The sequence below is a fragment of the Armigeres subalbatus genome, chromosome 3, assembly GCF_024139115.2.
Source record: "Armigeres subalbatus isolate Guangzhou_Male chromosome 3, GZ_Asu_2, whole genome shotgun sequence".
Classification (NCBI taxonomy): Eukaryota; Metazoa; Arthropoda; class Insecta; order Diptera; family Culicidae; genus Armigeres; species Armigeres subalbatus.
This window is the reverse complement of record NC_085141.1, coordinates 346,340,937-346,363,163: the sequence shown is the minus strand read 5'-3', so window position 1 is coordinate 346,363,163 and position 22,227 is coordinate 346,340,937. Positions and strand designations below refer to the sequence as shown.

At 38.6% G+C, this 22,227-nt stretch overlaps 2 protein-coding genes across 3 annotated transcripts; one reads left to right on the top strand and one right to left on the bottom strand.

Annotated features, from left to right (window-relative positions):
• The first annotated feature begins 5,361 nt into the window (after positions 1–5,361).
• Positions 5,362–7,709, top strand: LOC134225956 (uncharacterized). Its single transcript, XM_062706419.1, has 2 exons — positions 5,362–6,597; positions 6,878–7,709. The coding sequence occupies exons 1-2, from the start codon at positions 5,422–5,424 to the stop codon at positions 7,208–7,210; spliced, it is 1,509 nt and encodes a 502-aa protein (XP_062562403.1). The 5' UTR covers positions 5,362–5,421; the 3' UTR covers positions 7,211–7,709.
• Positions 7,710–17,033: 9,324 nt separating this feature from the next.
• On the bottom strand, positions 17,034–17,832 carry LOC134225954 (uncharacterized). Of its 2 annotated transcripts, XM_062706418.1 has the most exons (4): positions 17,675–17,832; positions 17,410–17,611; positions 17,202–17,341; positions 17,034–17,139 (listed from the first exon to the last, which is right to left on the bottom strand). In XM_062706418.1, exons 1-3 carry the CDS (start codon positions 17,738–17,740, stop codon positions 17,232–17,234), a joined length of 378 nt encoding a protein of 125 aa, XP_062562402.1. In that variant the 5' UTR covers positions 17,741–17,832; the 3' UTR covers positions 17,034–17,139; positions 17,202–17,231. The 2 variants fall into 2 exon arrangements, with proteins under 2 accessions (XP_062562402.1, XP_062562400.1); XM_062706416.1 differs by having other exon boundaries at positions 17,034–17,341.
• Positions 17,833–22,227: the final 4,395 nt, after the last annotated feature.

Genomic DNA, 22,227 nt, shown 5'->3' with positions numbered 1-22,227 from the left:
AATATTCTGTTAAATGCAACTTATCAGTGGCGTAGCCACGGGGGTGGTTTTGGGTACAAAACCCCCCCCAGAGATAAAAATTTTTGGAAGAGATTTTTTTTTTGAAAAAAAAAAATGTTCAGAAAACCCCCCCCAGACCAATTTTCTGGCTACGCCACTGCAACTTATCCTACAATTTTGCTTGAAAAACTATTGAAAACAATGATTTTCCATGATAAAATTGACTCCTTTGCGCCTATAGTAGTGTAACTGTGTCAATAGTGGCGAGTCCTATATGAAATCAATGGATAGCACCGCTGTGGAACCGAAATTATTTTTTACCGTCACTAAAGGAACAGTGTAGTGGTGCAAGTAAAATTTTGTTGTTGTTGATGTTAAATGACATCAATATCATTTTTTGTTAGCAAATTTATTAGTTTGTCTATTTGCTAAGATATAGAAGTTGTAAATTTCCCATAATTATCAGTTTTAAAAAAATATTGTCTTTTGTGGATCTACTAATAGCTCCACTATTGGTACCGTTACCGTATGAGCATTCTCGTACATATTATGTCAGCGAAATAAAAAAATGCGATTATCTATCAACAATTACGGGGGTCATTAAAAGATATTTTAGTTACTAGATAAAGATTGTCGCTACTGTTCCCTTTGTTCTGCTGTCCGAAACATGTGTGGTACATACCTGTCAAATCGTATGGATTTTCCATCTTTGACATTTAGCTCCCCTATCCTCGCCAGCAAAAGATGTTCCGGACAGCGACGACAGCGACAATCTTTATCTAGTAACTAAAATATCTTTTGGGTCATTGTATAGTGGATTGCAATTTGAAAGAACAAGCTGTACCTTAGCTAGCCATGAACCGTAGAATGGGTTACTGTTTTTTTATTATTGATAACGGTCTAAAGGTTTGTTTTATTTTTATTATTATTTTTACTCTTCTGCCAACGAATCAAAAATAATTTAAATGGCGCTTTAGTTTGTATTTAAATCATATTCAATATCAATAAATAAGCATCAACCTAAAGTCAGTAGCCTTCAGACCGTCAGACGTGGACGTAGTGCTATGGCAGTTAACGTTTTACAGAGAAATACTCGTATAAAGCTCATCTATCAAAGAGAATTTCAGCCCAGGGCTGGCTCTCTTCCCTCCTATGGGACACCCCATTGCTATCTATCAGAGTCAAGGGGATGCGACTGTCATAATTTTGCCTACTCAACCAGGGATGCCAGGGGATATTTTCAAATGTCTTCACAGTCGAGTAAAAATGTCTTCAAATGTCTCCAATATCAAAATTATGATTATTAGTGAGAAATTTCAAAATCCAACAGGTTTGTAATTTCAAGCATCTCCTTGTTTTTGTAGCATTAACACTCAAATTGTTAGAATTCAAGAGAATATTCCTTCAAATCTTCACGAGTAAGGGCAGTAAATTTCCCTTGGATTTTCTAATGAGTCTTTAAATATAATTCTAACGGATTTTTCTAACTGAATTTCCATGTGGAATTCCTTTTTTTTTAAGAATTCCCTAAAGGGATTCGGAAGAATTTACCATGAAATACATAAAGAAACTTCCACAAGATTTTCTGAGGAAATTTCTGCAAGAATTTGTGAAGAAACTTCAGGATAAACTCCTGATGGATTTTTCGGAAGAATTCTTAAACAAAAGACTCCTAAAAGGTACGGAAGAATTGCTGTTGGAAAATCTAAAGGATTTTCTGAAGGTACTTCCAGATAAATTTCAAAAAGTAACTCCCGGGTGATATGCTAGTTCCATTAGCATGGAACTTGCGGAGGAATTGCAGAAGAATTTTTTTTCAGGAGGAATTCAGGAGGGATTTTCTGGAGGAATTACTGAAGGATTTTCTGGAGGAATTCCTGAAGGATTTTCCTGAGCAATTACTGAAAGGATTTGCCGTGGAGGTCCTGAAGAAATTTCTAAAGAAACTTCCGGAGGAACTTCTGGACAACTTTTTGGAGGAACTTCCTGAGGTATTGCTGCAGGAATTTCCGAAAGAATTGCTGGAGGAAATAAGAGAGAAATTCCGGAGTATATTTTAGAGGTATTATTGGAGAATCTTTCGGCAACATTCTTGGAGAATCATCAAGAGGAATTTCTGGAGAAACTTTCGAAGGGATTTTTGGAATAATTTCCGAACGAATTCCGGCAGGAGTTTCGAGAGGCATTCCAGGAAGAACTGGTGGAGGAAGTTGTGAAAGAAACAATTTGTGGAGGAACGACTGGAGGTATTTCCGACGGATTTCTTCGAGGATCCTATGGAGAAATTTCTGGACGAACTTATGGAGAAGCTCCTAGAAATACTTCTAAACGAATTTCTAGAGAAATGTTCTGAAAAATATCTGAAGGAATTTGCGGACGAATTCCTGGAGGAACCTCAGAAATAATTCCAGAGAGGGATTTACTGGAGAAATTCTTATATAGAAGGATTCCCAGATAAAAATCTGGAATAGTGTCCAATGATATTTCTAGAAAATATACCAAAGAAATTCAAAAAAGAATTCAACGAGAAAGTGTAACAAGTGTCCCCTGAACTTTCTACTGGGTCTTTAAAAACACTCTGGCGGATTTGTTTATGCAATTTCTCTGATTTTCTTCATCAAATTATTTCAACTTATTGTGGACGTTCATAAGAATTTTCGATCGTGGAAACTAAAGAAAATTTACTGAGAAAATTTCCTGTTGAAATTTATAACATTCTGTGAAAATGTGGTATATGGAAAATCCGAAGAGACATCCCTAAAATTTCAAATACAAATCCGGAGTACATCCCACGAAAATTTAGACAAATTTCTTGTAGAAATGAAAATGAATTCGTTGTGGTAGTTCAGATGATTTCCCCGCAAGAACTTAGAAAAAATCTTGTAGAAATTGAGATGAATCTCCCGTTTAAATTTTGGAGGAACTCCTTTATTTGCCCATACGAAAAGATCAGATGAATTATGGAAGAAATTAATAAAAATGGTTCTAGTCCAACAGTTAAATATGGATTTAATCAAGACTTGACTTGTCATTGTAGAATTCTGTCTTTTTTTGCCATTTAGATTAAATTAGATCGGTTGGTTCAGAACGCAATGGTTCAGATGCAATGTTCGAAGTCCTTTTAACAGACACGTCGAAAACGCTACCGCTTCCAAGGAAAATTTAAAGAAATGCTGCAATCGTAAATTTTTGAACCAGCACACAAAAAGTACGCATAAAAAAAGTACGTTTGACGTCTAAAATGTGTTGCAGTTATCAACCTTATCAACCGGCCAGTGTAAATGTGTTTTGGCGTTTAAGATTTTAAGCCCGGGACATTAGCTTATTATAACTTTTGTAATATTTATATGCTCTGTATATAGAAGTCGCAGAATTTATAAGTTAATATTCAAATTATATTTTCTATTCACTGGCTTTTTTTTCTTCTTTAGTTAAGATTTTTTAATTTTAAAATTAAGTTCATAAGAAGTTCAAATATTTTGAAAAGTCTTCAAAATGTCTTCATGAAATAAATGTCTTCACAGAGATTCAAATGTCTTCAAATTGAAGACATGTCTTCAAATCTGGCATCCCTGTACTCAACATCTAGACAACATGACGTCATTTGTTTTGTTTTGGGCTCCGGCAATAGCGCGGTAAACGGACTCAAAAGGATTTTCACTTTCGCAAGTCGAAAACTGTTGAAGAAAATAATTGTTTCTCTGGGGAAAAATAGGAATAATGTGGTTCTCAAATGCATCAGCTTCAACGGATTGCACGAAAAACGATGGTTTGTCAACAAAGGTAAGCTTAAAATTTCACTTTCCAAAATGATCTGTATTCCCTGAACATTATATTATTCGTTCGTTACAGGGTTTCGGCGAACCAGGATAGAATATCCGCTGCACGCCGGTTATATATGTACCAATATATCAGAGTAAAGGATGTGATACTGTCGTAGCCGCTGCGACAATCTTTTCTAAGCTTACATTGTGTGGTAAATGCATGTAAAACTGAATCAATGACAATAAATAAATGATACTTTTTGCAATGTCGTCTCAGAATAATGATTGTCCATCTAACAACTAGAACAACTCCGAAATACTGCGGCACCCGTGTTAGAAAATGCATAATGCTAAAGGAAGGCATAGAGTATTCCTCCTTTATACGCCATTCGACAAACAGATGCTAAAGACGTCTCTGTTAATGATTGTGGAAGAACCATATGAATACATTTAATACTAAATACTCATTTTCTGGATTGCAATCCCATCCCATCTACCATAGTACCACGTTCCTAAAATTATTTTCAGTGCCTTTTCTTTCCACATAATCCCACCAAATTAGATCTTAAGCTACAAGGCGTAAATGGCGCAATAGGAATTCCAATTCATTCGACTGTGGAATACAAGAAAATGCACAATTGCAGAGTGTCCTAAATAAGAATACGTTTGAAATGATGCCGGATACATTCGACAAAAAACTTTTTATCATCTCGTTTCAAATATATATAAATATACAATGAAATGAAAGCATTTTTTTGCCATGAAATAGCTAATTATCAAAAATACGTTAATTGGAACAATGATCCGTTTACTCTAATGAACATTTTTTGGGGTAAACGTTGCAATAAGTGGGTACCAAAATCTAAAGTACCAAAACACATGTGAGGTAGATGGGTTATCTATGGATTCTGACAGCTGTGTCGCCCCTCTGATCAGAGTTTGAGTGAAACATGGCCGCCATCTCCTCCTCTCTGTTGCTCTACTGTAAAAACCCATAAAGAACTGTTATTGTTTGTGTGAAGAATTTTGCTTCGACTTCGCGAATATGACCCTATGCAAAATTTATAATTTTCTCCGTAAATCTGATCTCAAAAGTTTTCAAAATTACAAAAAATTCAAAACTTTGATAGCAAGGTTCAAGTTTCAAGCATTTTGAGAGCTTTGGCATCAAAAAACAAAAATAAAACATACATTCCATTGGCACCCTACTATATATAGGAGAGTTCAGAAACACTTTTTCATACCCCTTCTTGCCTTTCTGTGAGCCCGATTTTTTGAAAATGTTGTCAGGATTGATTTTCTGCCAACGTGCCGTAGACAAAACATTATTTTAAGTATTTGTGAATTTTAAATTTCGTTATTGTGTTGATGAGAAATTTAATTTTCTGTGAACGAATATTTGCATAAAATGTCATGCAGTTCACATTATCTATGATGCGCTTTGCGGGTCTATGCTTTGCCGAACATGCGTTTCTATGTTTCTATCCAGACGCTAATAGACATAAAGAAAGAAAGAAAAAAAAAAACAGGTAGAACCAAACTGCATGGAAAATCCCCAAAACCAACATTTTGCTGTAGGAATAAGAATGCCATTCTGACCTCTAATCAGTCCCTTTTCAACGCTCGGCACACGCGTTTCGTTCTTTCTAGCAGCAAAATGAACCAAGGCGACCGAATCAACGACCTTCCAACCGAAATGCTGTGCAAGATCTTTGACTACCTGAGCTTCGAGCAGCAAATGATGGCGACTGCGGTTTGTCACAGGTGGCGCAAAATTTTGTCCAGCGATTGGTACATCCCGAGGCGCCGGTTATGTTTGTGTACGTGCAACCTCAATGGGGACAGTTCCCTGCTGGAGAGGATGAAGCGGTATCGAGCGTTCACGATCAAGGATTCCAACAAGGACGAGGTGGAATTTTTGGAACCATTGCGGAGATTTCTGTTTTGCTCGGAGGTGGCCGCAAAAATAGAGGACCTACGATTGGAGCTGTTCTCGTACTCGCTGTCGGATCTGTTGGGCGGAAAAGATGAATTGCATCTGCCAAAGCTGGAGCGAATCAGCTATTTGTCGTCGATTTGGGTCGAAGAGGACGATTCGGTGCAGTGTAACGTGATTGCTCCCAAATTGAAAACGGTGATATTGGAAGATTCTAAGCAATCCGGTAATCCATTGATACGTTCGTGGAATGATCAGATTGAGTCGTTGAGCGTGAGGTTCATCAACAAGATGCTGCTGTTTACCACAATCGGGAATCTGTCTTTCAAGAACCTTACCAGTTTGACGCTGTTATCACAACAAGGCTGTTTGCTGTTCCGAGAAACCGACTTTCATGCATCCCATCTTGACATTTTTAGACGTTTAACGTATTTGAAAATCAGTGATGAGAAGAACGTGTTCTACTGGATTTACAAACTTATCTTTCGCGAGGCGAAGAACTTGGAAACTTTGATCATCAACGGGCGGAAAATGAATGAAGAAGCGTTCAATCTGATAAATCGGTTGAAAAAGCTAAAAGATCTATGTCTAATGGTGGAAATTCAAAGATCTCAACCTGTTGTGAGACTGTCTTTGCCTCTGCTAGCAAGCTTAATTACTTACGCAGGATCACTTGTACCGCTGGGAAGTGTACCCAGTCTGAGGAGTATATCCGTTCGGAATTACAAGCAACCCTGGCAACCGTACAGACTCTCCGAAGAGGCAATCCATTGCGCCATATTTGTTCCACACATTCATACTCTGAAACTGAGCAAATTAGTTTTAGATTCGGTGTTCGCCAGAAATATTTGCGCGATAACGGGTTTGAGAGCACTGGAGTTGATGCAAGTCAGAATGGTAAGAATTCAAATAAAGTGTCGTTCGGAATTCAACTCATTTTTTTCACTTGTGTTAAGACGAGTTTATACCATCCCATTTAATTCCACCACTTGATTGTACCTTGACAGATACGTATTTCGACCTCAACAGTAAGGTCGTATTCAGTGTCTCATACGTCGAGTCAAGTACAATCAAGTGGTGTATATAAATGGGATGGTACAAACTCGTCTTATGACAAGTGAAGACATTCCACTAAAAAACTCAAAATAATTTTCATTTTTTTTATTATCGCAAACAGGAGACGAAACATCTACTAAAAATGTTCAGCTTATTAAAACAAATGAGACGGGTTCGGCTGGAGTGGTGCTTTTTGAGTGAGATCATCACTGCTTATGAAACTTATAGTACAGACAGCAGCTCAACGGATAATGATGATGATCTTAGCGACAATGATGATGAACGCAAGAAAAAAAATAAGGGGGTCGCAAAATTAGATTGTTTACAGTTGTTGAAGGTGCAGTATCCTGCATGTAGGATAACCAGTGTTCACAATAGAGAAGTGAGGCACTTGGTGCGGAAGCAGTCGATACACCAGACATTTGTGCTACCACAGTACTGGAGACCATTTTAGAATTAGGAATGAGTTGGAATTTTTGTTATTAGATCTCATTGAGGGAAATATTCTCATATTTTAGTTAGATTGCGACGTTCTTGAATAATAGCGTCTGAGCTAGTTGCCTTCTATTCTTGCAATAATATATTTAGTTTTCTATCAAACAAGTACAAAAATAAGCAATAAGAAGCTAAGAGATAAGACTTTCAGGGTTGTTATAGCGATCCTTAGATATTTTGCGCGCGAAGTCCGCGGTTACCAAAACTAAATTCGTGCCATTTCTGCGTGGCCTGATTTTCAATCCGCGCGAACAGAACTTAATTGTCGGGCGAAATGTAAATTTTGTTTCACTATTTTCTGAATATTTTCACTTGAAGTGCCTCATATGATAACAATAAATCAGATATAAATACCATTCCCAACTACCACTCTATGCACACTTGTACCAAATTAAAATTTAAACAAAACAAAATGCGATTAGTTCGACCATTTTTAAGGGAACATACATAACATCTGGGTTTTCAGATTAATGCACCTAGCGGTGATAATGCTTTTCTCGCTCATTATAAGAAAAGTGAAAAGAGAAAAGTAGTTTAGAAAGGCCAAAATTGCACAAATATAAAGCAATTATTGGTTTGTGACTGTTGATTATAAGCAACAGGCGATGAAAATTATTAGTTGTCTTCACTGAAGAAGAAGACTCTTCAGTATTTTTTTCTGACAAAAAAATGTAGGAAACTTGGATCATGAATGAATCATATCATAACTGTTATATAATCGGGCTTAGACAAAATCAGTCAAAATTTGAATATGTTAAAAGTCGGGTCATCACATATTCATTTACAGAATGATGCTATGATAATTTCACTGCAAAGAATTGAAAATAATCTTATTAGAAGTTGAGTTGTAATCAATCAGAAGCATTTATCCATTTTTGAAAGAATAGAAACTAATAATAGTATGCTTTTTATATTACACGTGTTCCAATTTTCGAATAAAAAATCACAATAGCTTTAAAATATTGAGAATGTAGCTAACACTATTTTGAGAGCCTATTCCGACTACAATCTTTATCAGGATCAAGCTATGATAAGGAGTATCTTGATGTCAAAGTTGTCATTTAACATTATATCAAGTTATTGAGGTAATGTTTTGTAAACACTCCACACATACGGATACAGATGGAAACCTCAATAGATCTTATAATCTGAACAGACTATGAGCATCATAACTGAATCTGCATGTATCCATTTGACACAATTTCGAGAAAACAAAAAAAAACTGTTTTGAACAAATTGGCACCGAATTTTGATCAATAGTTTTTTGCTAAATTCAACACCCTGGGGCACTTCCAACTTAAAAACTGTAAGAAGTACTCCATAATTGTTCTTCAAAGGGCGTGCACATATGCAGTTTCTCAAACAAACGGTTTAATAAATTTTTAAAAAACTAAGAATGTTTAAACATATGTAGAAAGCATTTTTGACAAACTACTTCCTATTTAAATTACTATTCGGGCCTGCTTTACCATCTTTAAATAATAGTAAAAGAGGAATAGTAAACTTTCCCTCAAAACCACAAATGCTCATGCGAAATTCAAGATAAATAAACACAATTGAAAAACGCTCACCTTTATGAACATTGAAATTGCTCCGCCTCGCATTAATGGAATATTTGAACCGGTGCCAGCGAAAGTAGTACATAAACCATTTTTGTCGATTTTGTGTTTTTTACACCAACTGGAATAAGGGAATAACGAAAAAGTTATTTTTGACAACTAAATCTGAAGAAATGCACTTTTTAATTTCTGGTATATATCACAATGGCCATTTCGTTGCCAGGAAAAGTGGTACATGTGCAGTTCTACCCACTAAAATCAGCTTATTGAAAAGAAAATTTGACAACATGAATGTTTCCGCAACAGATATTAACCCTATTTTTAATTTCAAAATGGTTTACTGCCGTTTAAAATAATTTTATAAATGTACATGTACCACTTTTGTTTGCAACGATTTTCGGTTTCTGTTGCATTTTGTTCCAACAAACTTGAAATTTGTCAAGAAACTCCGCGTTTTTCTCATTACTACCTTTAGGCACATTAGTCATAACACGTTGGTACAGTTGAGATGCAGAAAATTGCTAATTTGAATTTTATTTTCGAAGTTTTTGGAAAAATGCGTCTCCTGAAAAATTTACTCAATGTAACATGTACCACTTTCGCTGGCACCGGTTCATTTCTGTGCGTGACTTGAGAATACCTTCAATCTGTATTTGTATTGATATTCTATTGAGACTTCACTAGTTACGAATTCACATTTTCTAATATTCATGGAAAAATACGTGACAGCAGAATAGAACTGCTATCAACAACGCGGCTTTGCCTACTGAGATCTCTATTTAATCGTGCTCGAAATATGAGTTAGTTTGTAATACCTAATATTCGGGCTATAACTTGTATGGTCATTTTCAATACAAAACAATGGAAGAGCAACGTCAAATGCAACTTGTTGCAATACATCGGTTAAGGATAAATGCCCGCAAAATGAGAGAGTTTTTGAAATGCATTTTGCATATCAATAAATATATTTATCAAACTTCTGAGCCCATAGTCCGATATGGCCTATTTTTAATAGGAAACAATGAAACAGGATTACCCGACCTATACAACTTGTTGTAAGTAAATAGGTTAACACTAAGTGTCTCAAGCACAAGTGAGTTTTTGAAATACATTTTACGAATCAAAAATGAGTCTCTGAGCCTTCTTTAAAAAGTTTTTTTGTAAACGTATATTGGCTAAAAATTCCGAGCCCATAGAGTCCGATCAGCCAAATTTTTCAATAGCTTCCAAGCCCGTAACGCAATCCGGCCGATTTTCAATCGATCCCAGTCTCATTCGCATCCCAGTCGAATGCAACTTGCTGTAAGCAAATCGCATAAGGATAAGTGCAAAAACAGTAAGCTAAACTTTTTTAGGCGTTTTGGTTTAAAAAAAAGTGTTTTGGTCATAACTGCCAAGCCTATAGTGCCAAAAACAATGAGACAAGATTCTCAGCCGAATGCAACTTGTTGTGAGCAAATCGGTTAAGGATAAGTGCCCAAAAAGTGAGCTAAGCTTTTTTATTCGTTTTTGGTTTAAAAATATTGTATTTTGGCCATAACTTCCAAGCCCATAGTCCAATCTGGTTAATTTTCAATAGGAAACAATGGGACAGAAATACAGGATTCCCAGCCGAATGACCGCGCAATGAAATGTAGGAAGAGGATCGGGATGACCGCGCAATGGAATGTAGGAAGTGGATCGGGATGACCGCGCACTTGAATGTAGGAAGCGGATCGGGATGACCGCGCAATGAAATTTAGGAAGCGGATCGGGATGACCGCGCAATGGAATATAGGAAGCGGATCGGGATGATCGCACGATGAAATTTTGGAAGTGGATCTAGAGGACCGCCCAATGTAAAGCCTGTCGTTAAATTTCGGACACTTAGACAATGTTGATTTGTAGCCATTTTATCACTTTGAACGATAATGAAAACACGCTGAATGAATCACATAAAGCGGAGAGATTTAGCTGTCATGTAAATTGATCTTCTCAATGGTTTGTGAAAATTTTGAAAAATCGCATTGGATGATGGGTGTCCGAAATTTAACGTGGACAGGATTAGAGTGACCGCGTAATTAAATTTAGAAAGCAGATTGGTATGACCGCGCAATGAAAAGTTGGAAACGGATTGGGGTGACCGTGCTATGAAATCCGCGGTGAGGTATTAGAGGGAGATCTGGAAGACCGCGATGTCAATGTGTAGGGCGTAACTTGCTATGGCCACGCAATGAAGTGTTGAGAACAAATAAAAATGATTATGAATGTGGTCGTGAAGAGAATCGTTGTTGGAGTGGCTGGTCGCTCTCTTTTATTTCTTTATGGAGTCTACTTGCCTCTGGTAACAAGGACGATGGAGCTCGGTGTTTGAGAGGCTACCAGCATCGTTGATGATTACCTGCAGCCGCTGACTGCCCCTTGATGCATACCATGTTTCACTAGCACAGATTTCACGCATTACTCAAAACTACAAAGCAGTCCTTACCCTTCTTATCCGTGCGCCTATTTCGATCTTGGAACCGCCGTCTGACGTCATTTGGCTTCCAAGAAGCTTTGAACATTTTCACTAATTTTCCGTTGGAAGCGGTCATCGTGTTCGCATTCAACGATTTTGTTTTGTTAACGTTGATGACTAAGCCTATCGATTAGGAATGTAAGGCAGTTCGGCGATCTTTAGTCATGGTATGAACCGGATAACTCAGGTGCAACGTGGCACACAACGTAGGCAATTTTCCATCGAACCACCGGAACGTGGCGTGCAACGTCATCAACTTCTGATCAGACCTACGGAAATGCAGATTCAGCAGTAATAATCAATAAAATCAATGCGCGTACCGCGCTCTCCTCTCAGTATCTTTTTATCAAGTGTCCGCGTCGGTTATCGTGTCCAAAAAGCCAACAATTAGTAAATAAATGTTCAAGTTAAGTGAATAAATTGTTTTAAGTCTTTTTTAAAAACCCGAACCGCCTGTCGGATACAAGATTCTTTATCTGCATATCAGATAGCCGTTCAGCTAGATGTGTAACGTTTTCAGCCAAATCGAAGTCGTTCAGGTGCTGTCTGGTGGTTCATGGTTTGGATCACGAACAAAAACACCGTCGTTTACGGGTCCGCGACGTTAGGCATAAGTACGTTAGGCATAAGGACGATAGGCATAAGTACGTTAGGCATAATGGACGTTTGGCATAATTCTGCCTTCTTTATGCCATAGGCTGTTCTTTGGGTCATTTTATGCCTAACGTCCATTATGCCTAACGTACATTATGCCTAACGTACTTATGCCTATCGTCCTTATGCCTAACGTACTTATGCCTAACGGGGTATACCCGTCGTTTACTGTGCAGCATGGTGATGATAGGATATATCCTTTGCTCACCAGCTGCGACCCGGTTGACATCGAACAGGTTCCCGTTGTGCATCACTCTCTATGAGAGGGCCCCTTGCTTTGCCTTGATTAGGTTGATGATTTGCTAACAAACCGTTTTGCGTCTCATTGTGATTAAGGTCGGTTGAAAGATTTTTCGAAGTCAATCAGAACCAAATTGGAAGACTCTTGGAATTCGTTGACCGGCTCCAGAATGATAAGGAGCGTGACAATATGGACACATAGGATCTTCCCACATACAACCCGACCTGCTGCCGTCGGAGAGTCGCATCGATCTTCTGCTGGATTCGTTTTGGGATCACTTTGCATGGAACCTTGAAGACATGCATTATACAGCAGCATGATGCCTCGCCACTTGCCGCATACAGTCGGTCTCAGTTTTAGGCGCCTTCACTGAGATACCATGCATCCGGTCGTCCGGGAAACTTGTTATGTCCCAGTTATTGTGGAGCAGACGATACAACAGTTGAGCGAATGTTATAAAATCGGCGTCTCGCCCCTGGGACTTTGTTCGAGTTCATGCATTGGATGGTTGTTAGGATCGCTAGCAGTGATGAAACTTCGGTACTAACGCGTGGTACTTAGAAAAGTTGTTCGAATAACTTGAACCTCCTTCTCAGCAGTCCAATTGAGTCGGTCAATAGCTGACCAATCGCCTCTTTCACAGGAATCATTGCATTCATCTTCGCCCCGGTTGTTGTGGCTTTCTCATCTTCGCTGGCAAGAGATTCCGCTCACTATCGCTTGTCCCGTCGATTTGAGTGCTTTAAAATTTCGTCTCCTTTGGTTTTGTTCGCGGTTTTGGCTTCACTTCATTACTCAATCTTCCATCAAGTCTCATCGATGATGCATAGTTTTCTCTAGGTGATGCGATAAAGTTTGGTAGCAAGGCTCGATAAAATCTACTGTATAGGCTCCCCAGACCTAAGCGATTTCATCGCCGCGACGGCGACAGCTAGTCGCCGCGATTCTATCGTTCGGTCGCTGCAGGCAATGTACCATTTAGGCTTCCATACCAATGGCAACAGAATCGCAGTCGCCAAGCGATAGAATCGCGTCGCGATTGTCTCGTCGCGTGTGTTTTTTGGGGAACCTTATTATCGTGTCCATATTTTCTATTGAAAGTGATAAGTTCGATTGTGAATGGTTTCATGTTTTTTCCGAAATGCATAACAGTTGGAATTAAAAAAATGAGTAAGTTTACAAGCCAGTTGACATGATTTAATTTTTTTTATATGTCTCTACTCTATTAGATGGTATTGCTTACCACATTCCGGTTTGAATGTTTCTATCGTTTTTGTTGTAAACCACGTGATTGAGATGTAGAAATAAATCAAACCAAGCAGTAGGGTATATCGCAAGGATTTGTTCGCACTCCAATACAAACATGTTGAATTGAAAAGATTGTGAACTTTTCACTCTTTCATCGACTCACAGTTTTAACGGCTATGAAATTTACCGGCGATTCCAGATATGCCGATGCGATCCGGTTTTAAATTCAACGCATAATCTTAAATATGTACTCATCATTAATATCATTTTTTTTTGTGCGAACACATCACTTCCACATTAGATAAACAACACAATTGCTCCAGCTTGCTTAAAACTAGATTCCAGCAGAATCGCCAAATGTGGAGTGGCTGTCAGTTCTGGTTCGCATTAAGCCTACTTAGATGGTTTAGGAGTTATTGGATATTTGCTGCATATAGTAAACCACAAGTGCTATTTCGCTGCCACACAGGTCTTACTGCTGGCGCTTTTTCCTCTGAAAAATCGAGTTTTGTCTGTTCCGCGCCTGTTTGTATCGTGCCTCGTTCGTCCTCGTGCGGTGTTGCAGCAATCTCGTCCAGCTGCATTCTTCTCCTCAACTAACTGTTTAGATGTTTTCGAGCGATTTAGTTTTATGCACTGATTATGAGAGAATAGGGAAGATGTGTGGTATGAATCAGTCTATAACATGGATCAGTCTATGAAAGCCCTTGCACACCCTGTGCATGTAAAGTACAGCCATTGCTGCTGGCAGTTGTAAGGAGGATTCTAAAGTGCAAGGACGTCGAGCTGTGTTGGGTGAGTCAAAGCCACATACGGACGAATACAAGAATCGTGAGTATTGTTTTTCTCTAATAACGACTCACTTGAAGATTATGGATTGTTTAATGGTTTTAGACCTCCGGTTTCAAATCGCAAACGGAGAAAATACCGATGGACTTCCCGGTTTCGTCCGCCAACTCGTACGAGCTAGTTCCGACGCGGGCAAGGATGGTGCAAGGGACGTAAAGTGCTAATGAGGACTGACGGAAGTTCCGTCGAAATACCTTCTGGCCGATAGCGTAGACCGGCGCTAAGGTTTTGGACCGTAAATTGTAATTTTGTATGTTTTTATCGTGATTTTTCTTCAATTTTTTTTGGAACTGTGCAATAAAGATTCTTGTCGATTGTCGCCTTCCTCTCCAACCAACCTCCTCTCCTCAGATACCTCTTCCTCTTCCCTGTCCATCCTATGTTCCTCACCTGATCCTACTATTTCGTGTCCAAAGAGCACTCGGTAGGGTGAAAAACCGGTTGATGTGTGGGGAGTACTGTTGAGGCAATGCTCAATTTCGGACACCCGGGTGTCCCAGACTTTCTGATTGGCCTTAACATAGGACCTGATACACGCATTAATCGTGCGATTCAACCGTTCTACGGGATTTGACTGGCTGTGATGCCGGGCATTTCTCCAATGTTGAATCTGGTATTTTGTCAATACAGTAGCCGTTCGATAACTGCTTCGGATATGGCTTTTCAGTCTTGATTCTTCTTGAATCCTGGTGACCAGTGGGGCGGAGATTTTCTTCACAGGAGTAAGTATGGTCCATTTGGAAAATAGATCCATAATGACCAACAGGTGAGTATTTCCATTTTTACTCCGCGGCAGGGATTGTATAAAATCCAACGCCACGATTTGGAAAGGTTTATTGGTCAACCGTTGTCGACCGGGCTCAGGAATTTGTGACCTGATGTTCAATTTGCAAAAAAGAGAGCTAACCGCAATGGAGGTTGGTACTCGGATTATGATGGCTTTTCCGCAAACGTGACCTTTAAGTGGTCTTGTTGTGTAGGGGTTATCACGCCTATCTAGAGAGTAGGAGGTTGAGGGTTCGAGTCCCTCCAAGACACGTGGATTCTTTTTCGCAAATTTCATATCAATTTGTCCATTTCGAAACATGTGCTGTGCATATGCACAGCCAAGATATTTAACAAAAAAAATGGTTTTCGTACGGCCGAGTTGCCGAATAATATGCAATTAATTGTTATTTGTGACCTGTTTGCTGGCTTATTTTGCTTGCACAGGGAACACTTCCTGACATAACACCGAACTTGCTCATCCATCTTGGATCAAAATTATTTTGTTTAACCCTTTATAAGGCAGACGACAACGATCCGACGGGAACAAGAAGGCGAGGTGCACAGCGGGCAAGGTGGATCGATCAGGTGGAGGACGACTTGCGGACCCTCCGCAGACTGCGTGGTTGGCGAAGTGCAGCCATGAACCGAGCTGAATGGAGAAGTCTTTTATGTGCAGCACAGGCCACTCCGGCCTTAGTCTGATGATAAATAAATAAATAAGGCAGACGAATCTAATCAATAAATTAACAAAAACAACAAAAGGATACAATGTTGACATGGTATTAAACTCAAATGTATGTTTGTTATACATTAAACAGTTCAGAAACATTGAAAAATTGGTGGCAATATAGTTGCCACTGCCCGTCAAGCGGGACAACATTGGTGGTAATATAGTTGCCACTGGCCGGCAAGCGGAAAAACAGGCAAAAACAACAATAAATAAAAGATTTTTAAAAATTAAGTTTTACGTAAAACCAGTCAAATCAATGCCCATTACATTTTTTGGTGAAGAGTCCTAGTCGGAAAACGCATTATAAGTGAAAAAAAAATGTTTTGCGTTTTTGTTCCCAAGGGGGGACCCTTGGGAAAAAAACACAATTTCGTCGAAAATCCAAAAACCAAATGTACAGAAAGGCAAAGCTTTTTTCATGCTAATTACGTAATAATCTAACACAGGAGATTCAAAGTAATTAATACCAACGGGAAAAATATATCTTTGTCGTTTTTTTAACGAGTTATAACTGAAAATCCTTCTTCCACTCGAAACTTACGATCTGTTCGTAAAAAAACTGTTCTCAAATTGACATTTTTTATGGCTCAAATTAATCTGGGGTGTTACTAGGAAGCAAATAAAGCCGCTACATGGGAAATAATAAGTAGAGCTCTTGTTAATAAATAGAAAAAAATATCATTTGTTGGTGGCAATATAGTTGCCACTGCCTTATAAAGGGTTAAATCAATGCCAAGACCACAACATAGGTGTACAATGGACATTTCGTGTTTCTGCAGCTCAATGCTCCTCAATTATTATGGCTGCAACCCGGTCAGGGTTAGGTCTTAGACCGTTACGACCTAAAATGTGATTTGTCCAAATTTATGAAGAGATTAGCGGCGACGCAACCTCTTTGAGCAAGGTCAGGTGTTCCTCAAACGTTTCGCTGATAACGATTATATCGTCTAGATAAACGAAAACGTTTGGCTCCAGTTCACCATCGCCAAGCACTCGGTCCATCAGGCGAGACAGAGTCGCCGGACTATTGACCAGGCCGAAAGGCATTCGGGTGAACTGGAACAATACAGAAAACGCCGTATATTTGCGAGATCTAGGGTGCAAGGGGACTTGCAAGAAAGCCTTCGATAGGTCTATGGTAGTTATGTATTTCGCGTGCCCTAGTCTGCTCAATATACGGTCTGCATGTGGGAGGAATAGCCTGTTTCATGAACAGATCGTATTCAATGGAGGAACTGTTGTTGGTGAAGTTGCTTTATTTTAATAAATATTAGACAATCGAAATAGACTGAAATAATGCGAATTTGGTACAAAATAGTTCACTAAGATATATTTCATTTACCTCATTTAGGATAGTTTTTATCAATTAAACAGATGTAATGCACTTTTATACACAATCACTACTGCTACTATAGAACAGGTGCCCTGTCATGTTCAGTATCTGACTTTCTCTTGTCTCTGATGTTTGGTACACTTCTTCTTTCCATTCTCGCTGGTACAGGTCATACCTGCTGTCGCCGTGACGCCATCAGCACCTTCTATGTCTAAAACAGTACCATAAAACAATCAGTTCAAAATGTTATCGGTTATTGTTCACAAGCACATCACTCACTAGGGAAATCAAATCCGAAACTCCCCCTTGAACTCAGTGAGCCAATGGACGACGGTTGCGACCATAGTTGATCAAATCCCTGTCCCTGGCCTTGTCCAGCCGGCCACGATCCGGTCGGAAACTGGAAGTTGCCGAAACCGAAGTTCGGTTGCGCTTGATTGTTACCAGCACTCGATGTTTGGCGCCGTAGTCGGTTCTGGTTCTTTAAATAGGTACCCAACTATCAAATGCAATGTCAGATATATCAACTGTAGTTTTAACAAACCTGCGGTGGCAAACCAACAGCAACCGTTACACAAACAACAAATAAGAGGACTATTTTCTTCATCATGGCTCCGAAATGATTCAACACGCAGCTCAACAAGAACTGATCATATTCAATCAAGTGGTGATCCCCTTTTGAGCAGATTCTGATGTGACGTAACGTGGCCACCGTATACAAATATTCAAAATAATTCCATTCACCTAACTATTTTAAAATGGGATTTTTTTTCGCTGTGAATGATCGAAAGTAAAAACAAGTGATAACGGTTACAAACCTGATGAGCGAGAATCACCTAAAACGCACCCATGGTGCCAAATGGTACAAAAAATCACCCAATTGCAATCCGACCTTGACTTGCAAGATTTCACTTAACCAGAAATTAGAAAGCACAAAACCATAGATGTTTTGAATGGAAGATCACTGTGACACATAGCTAGTCTTGTACGTTCTGTATATGCAGCGCACGTTGAAATCACATTAAAAGCAGAAACATTAGAGATTGCATATTAGACCATTCTTCTCTGTATATAGGTAAGTATGCTACAATAAACTTGAAGAGATGCTGTTGTTATTCCGGAATTTCAATACTGGCTGGGAACTCCTGGCGCGTTCTGTCTTGTTGACGGATAGACGGTGGGAGTTTCCAGTTTGAGAGAGAAAGCGTACACTAATTATTTGATTATAACATCATACAGTTGTTTTGAGCCTTCGATTGAAATACCTCGAAGACAATGTTTATTTGCTCAAGGATTAATCGTCAAAACAGGTCAAAACTATTTTGCTCATAGATGAAAAAAGTATTTCCACAGTGCTATTGTACCTTTTTACAAGTGGTGACCAATCGTCAATGTTCAATGTTTGCTTAATAATTCCATATTTACGGTAATCCGTTTATTCTAGAGGAATGAAATAGTCTCTCAAATTATGCTTTACTTCGCTCTACATATGAATAAATTCAGTCTTACTCCTCAGAACTTTTACCACTGGATTTTAGCCACTCTATAGGGAGGTTAATATATTTTAAACCAGTTTTAAGGTGAAAATGTCAATCAACAAAGAAGCAACAAATAACTATCACCTTTTTGCCTTTCTCGTACAACAAAGTTGTACCGAAAGGCTATCATTTCACTCCGAAAACGAACTTTTTATAGAAGCTTCGGAGACCCATAGTGTTATATATCATTCGACTCAGCTCGACGAGCTGAACAAATGTCTGTCTGTCCGTGTGTATGTATGTGTGTATGTGTGTGTGTATGTGTGTGCACAAAAGCTAAGAAAAACATTAGACAACTTTTCATATAGTAATCCTTAACCAATTTCCTCGCAACAAGTTTCATTCGACAGGGGACAAAGGCTAGTTGATCACTATTGAATTTTAAAACGATCGACCGTTGCGTTTAAAAGTTATAAAGAAAATGGTACATCGAACCACATTTACCACATAAGGTTGGTGTCTTGGCTAAATGCGAGAAAGGCAGTATCACTACTTGGTGAATTAAGTTGGGTTTTATTTTGGCTTTACTGCGTCGCAGCAAGCATAGAATAGAAAGTTAACAGCTGCTCATTGCTTCAGTATTGATAGTGGTACCCTTGAGAACGCGAGATGAAACAATATTGGATTCCGAAAAGTTTGTCCTTAAGGACAGGCCTCTTGGAATCCAAAACAAAAAGCGTTTTCAAGAGCACCCCATTCAAAACGGAAGCAACGCACATTTTCATTTTTATCATTTCACGCATGCTGCGATACAGCAACTGCTTTGAAAACGCGAGTGCTTTTTATTTTGATTCCGGGAGGCTTGTTCTTAAACTAGCTGCATGTATTCAGCATCGATCAGAATTTCCAGTTTAACTTGACAGTTGCTGATACAATTGGAAAATGGTGGGTCACAGTAGTCATCGTGTTTTGTTAATAATGTTTTATCAAGTGATATACACTGGATTCTGTTTTTACACTATTTACATTTTCTCAATTTTGCACTCATCCTAAATGAGCATGAGCATGAGCATGAGCATTATGACCGCACAATTCGTAGTTGCTACTCCGTGATTGACTGAACTTGCGAAATTGTACAGAGAACACAATGAATGGGGCTTGGGATTAGCTACCCAGCTCAAATATTTAAAGTCAATAACGGCACCGGCCACGTCCTTACGGTCATGTATGGAGGGAACGACTCTCGTTGCTGCTAGAGACCGAGTATGTCTCTGCATCTCCATGATTGTCATGGGATAGAACATTGTGTTAGTCAAAGGATAGTTTATCAGGATTCACTTCGGTAAGCCGACCGCGCGATCGTTCTGCTGTCCGAAACAAGAGAGATTACGCACTGAACTGATAAATTTTTATTACCAGCCGCGCAATGCAGAACACAATACTTCGGCCGACAGCGCGATCGTTTTGCTGTCCGAAACAAGAGAAATCACGCACTGAACTGATAAATTTTTATTACCGGCCGCGCAATGCAGAACACAATACTTCGGCCGACAGCGCGATCGTTTTGCTGTCCGAAACATGAGAGATCACGCACTGAACTCTGCACTCTCAATTTTGCACTCATCCTAAATCAGAAAAATTATTTTAGCTCTTTTAGTGGAATGTCTTCAACTATCTAAGACGAGTTTAGTACTTTCCATTTAATTCCACTACGTTTTGTTATCTTTTTCGGATACGTATTTCGACCTCAACTGTGAGACTGTCTTCAATGTCTCGTATTTGACTCGACCTATTAAACAGTCGAGTCAAGTACGAGACACTGAAGACGACCTTACAGTTGAGATCGAAATACGTATCTGAAAAGATAACAAAACGTAGTGGAATTAAATAGAAAGTACTAAACTCGTATTAATTAACATGTGATTTTTCTTTGAATTATTTAGGATATTTTGAAACATGTTGCAAAAATTTGATGGCAAATTCAAGTAACACGATCAAAATAACGAGCGGAAAAAAATCGTGTAAAAAAAGAATCCTGTGTGCTGCCTATGATCGCATCGCATTCTTCATCCATCTTTTTTCCTTCATCCTACTTCTACTTCCTACTTTCACCTCCCTTCTTCCTTCTTCATTCTTCCTTTTTCTTTTTTCCTTTTTCCTTCTTCGTTCTTTAATCTTCCTTCTTCCTTTTTCTTTCTTTTTACTTGCTTCTTACTTCTTCTTTTTTCTTTTTTCTTTTTTTATTCTGCATTCTTCCTTTTTCCTTCTTCCTTTTTCTTTCTTCCCTCTTCTTTCTTCTTTTTTTCTTCCAGGCCTGGTAGCGAGTCACTTTTTAGTGACTTGGTCACTATTTTAAGTCTAGTCAATAAAAAGTCACTATTAGCATCCAAAAGTCACTAAAATCACAATTTTTCTGAAAATGGTCACTAAAGTCACTATTTTTGCATTGCCTATTGTAAAAAAGTTCAAATTAAAAATCATGTGTGTCTACATACTATTATGATTAACCAAATGAAATGTGAATCTGGTAGCAATATATAAAATTAGGGAAATATGCACCAAAGAAGTTCCAAGTGTGTTGAGAAAATCTCCGAAATCTCTGATTCATGTCGACTATGATCTTTTTCTTCACGAATGGAATTTGTTAAAATGCGAAAGATTGATCTCGAGTACAGAGTACAGAATTGAGGAGTATTGGAACTAGAACCACGTCTGTTTGTGAGCGGTTATACCCTCTTGTGACAAAGATAGTGAACAGCCTCAGTATCATCACTTGACAATGATGTTTGATGTTTCTCAACGTCAGGAAGAATAATGAGCGATAAGAGCGTCGATGATAGAAGTACATTATGATTGATAAATAGTTGTTAAATCTGCCTTGCGACCCTTCGGGATGAGTCTCGAAAAATAAATTGTAGAGCAAGTTATATCAGAAGCCAAAAAGAGCGTTTTGACCGTGCGATAAAACAGGCTTTGCGAAAATGAGTTGCGGATCATATGCAGGAAGTCGTGAGAGAAAAAATGCTTAATGAATGGCTTCTTCACACTGAAAACTAAAATGACACGATGCTGCTCATTTTGCTAACGAGAGTGTTCATATTTACTGTAATTTAGTGCTCCTAAATCTGTTATGATTTTTAAAGAACATGTGCGTGTGAAAAAAGCTCGCGAACAGCTTTTTCAAATTTCAATTCAAAACTTTTTGATTGAAAATATTTTAGAAATATCACATTTTTATAAAAAAAAATCTGAAAGAATAGATGCCCAAAAAAATAGTGTGGGGTGAATGAATTGGTCGGATTTTTAAAATCTTCTATGAACATAAAAAACAATTTCTGTCTGTCTGAACCTTATAGACTCGAAAATTACTGAACCGATTGGCGTAAAAATTTGTATACACAGGTTTTTGGGACCGGGGAAGGTTCTTAATTTGGTTCGAAACCCCTTCCCCCTTTGGAAAGGGGGGCTCCCATACAAATGAAAAACACAATTTTTCATAACTCGAGAATTAATAAAGTAAATGGAACCAAATCTGGTAAGTGGAGGTTTTGGAAGCCGATAAATGTTTCTGGGGTGGTTCAAGATCCCTCGCTCTTTTGAAAAGGGAGCAAATGAAACA

Excerpts from the sequence above, each read along its gene's own strand:
- LOC134225956 (XM_062706419.1), top strand. The coding sequence starts at position 5,422 with ATGAACCAAGGCGACCGAATCAACGACCTTCCAACCGAAATGCTGTGC. Across the intron at positions 6,598-6,877 it reads AGTTGATGCAAGTCAGAATG|GAGACGAAACATCTACTAAA; the intron begins GTAAGAATTCAA and ends TATCGCAAACAG.
- LOC134225954 (XM_062706416.1), bottom strand. The coding sequence starts at position 17,740 with ATGATGAAGAAAATAGTCCTCTTATTTGTTGTTTGTGTAACGGTTGCT. Across the intron at positions 17,612-17,674 it reads CTGTTGGTTTGCCACCGCAG|AACCAGAACCGACTACGGCG; the intron begins GTTTGTTAAAAC and ends ACCTATTTAAAG. Across the intron at positions 17,342-17,409 it reads TTTCGGATTTGATTTCCCTA|ACATAGAAGGTGCTGATGGC; the intron begins GTGAGTGATGTG and ends GTACTGTTTTAG.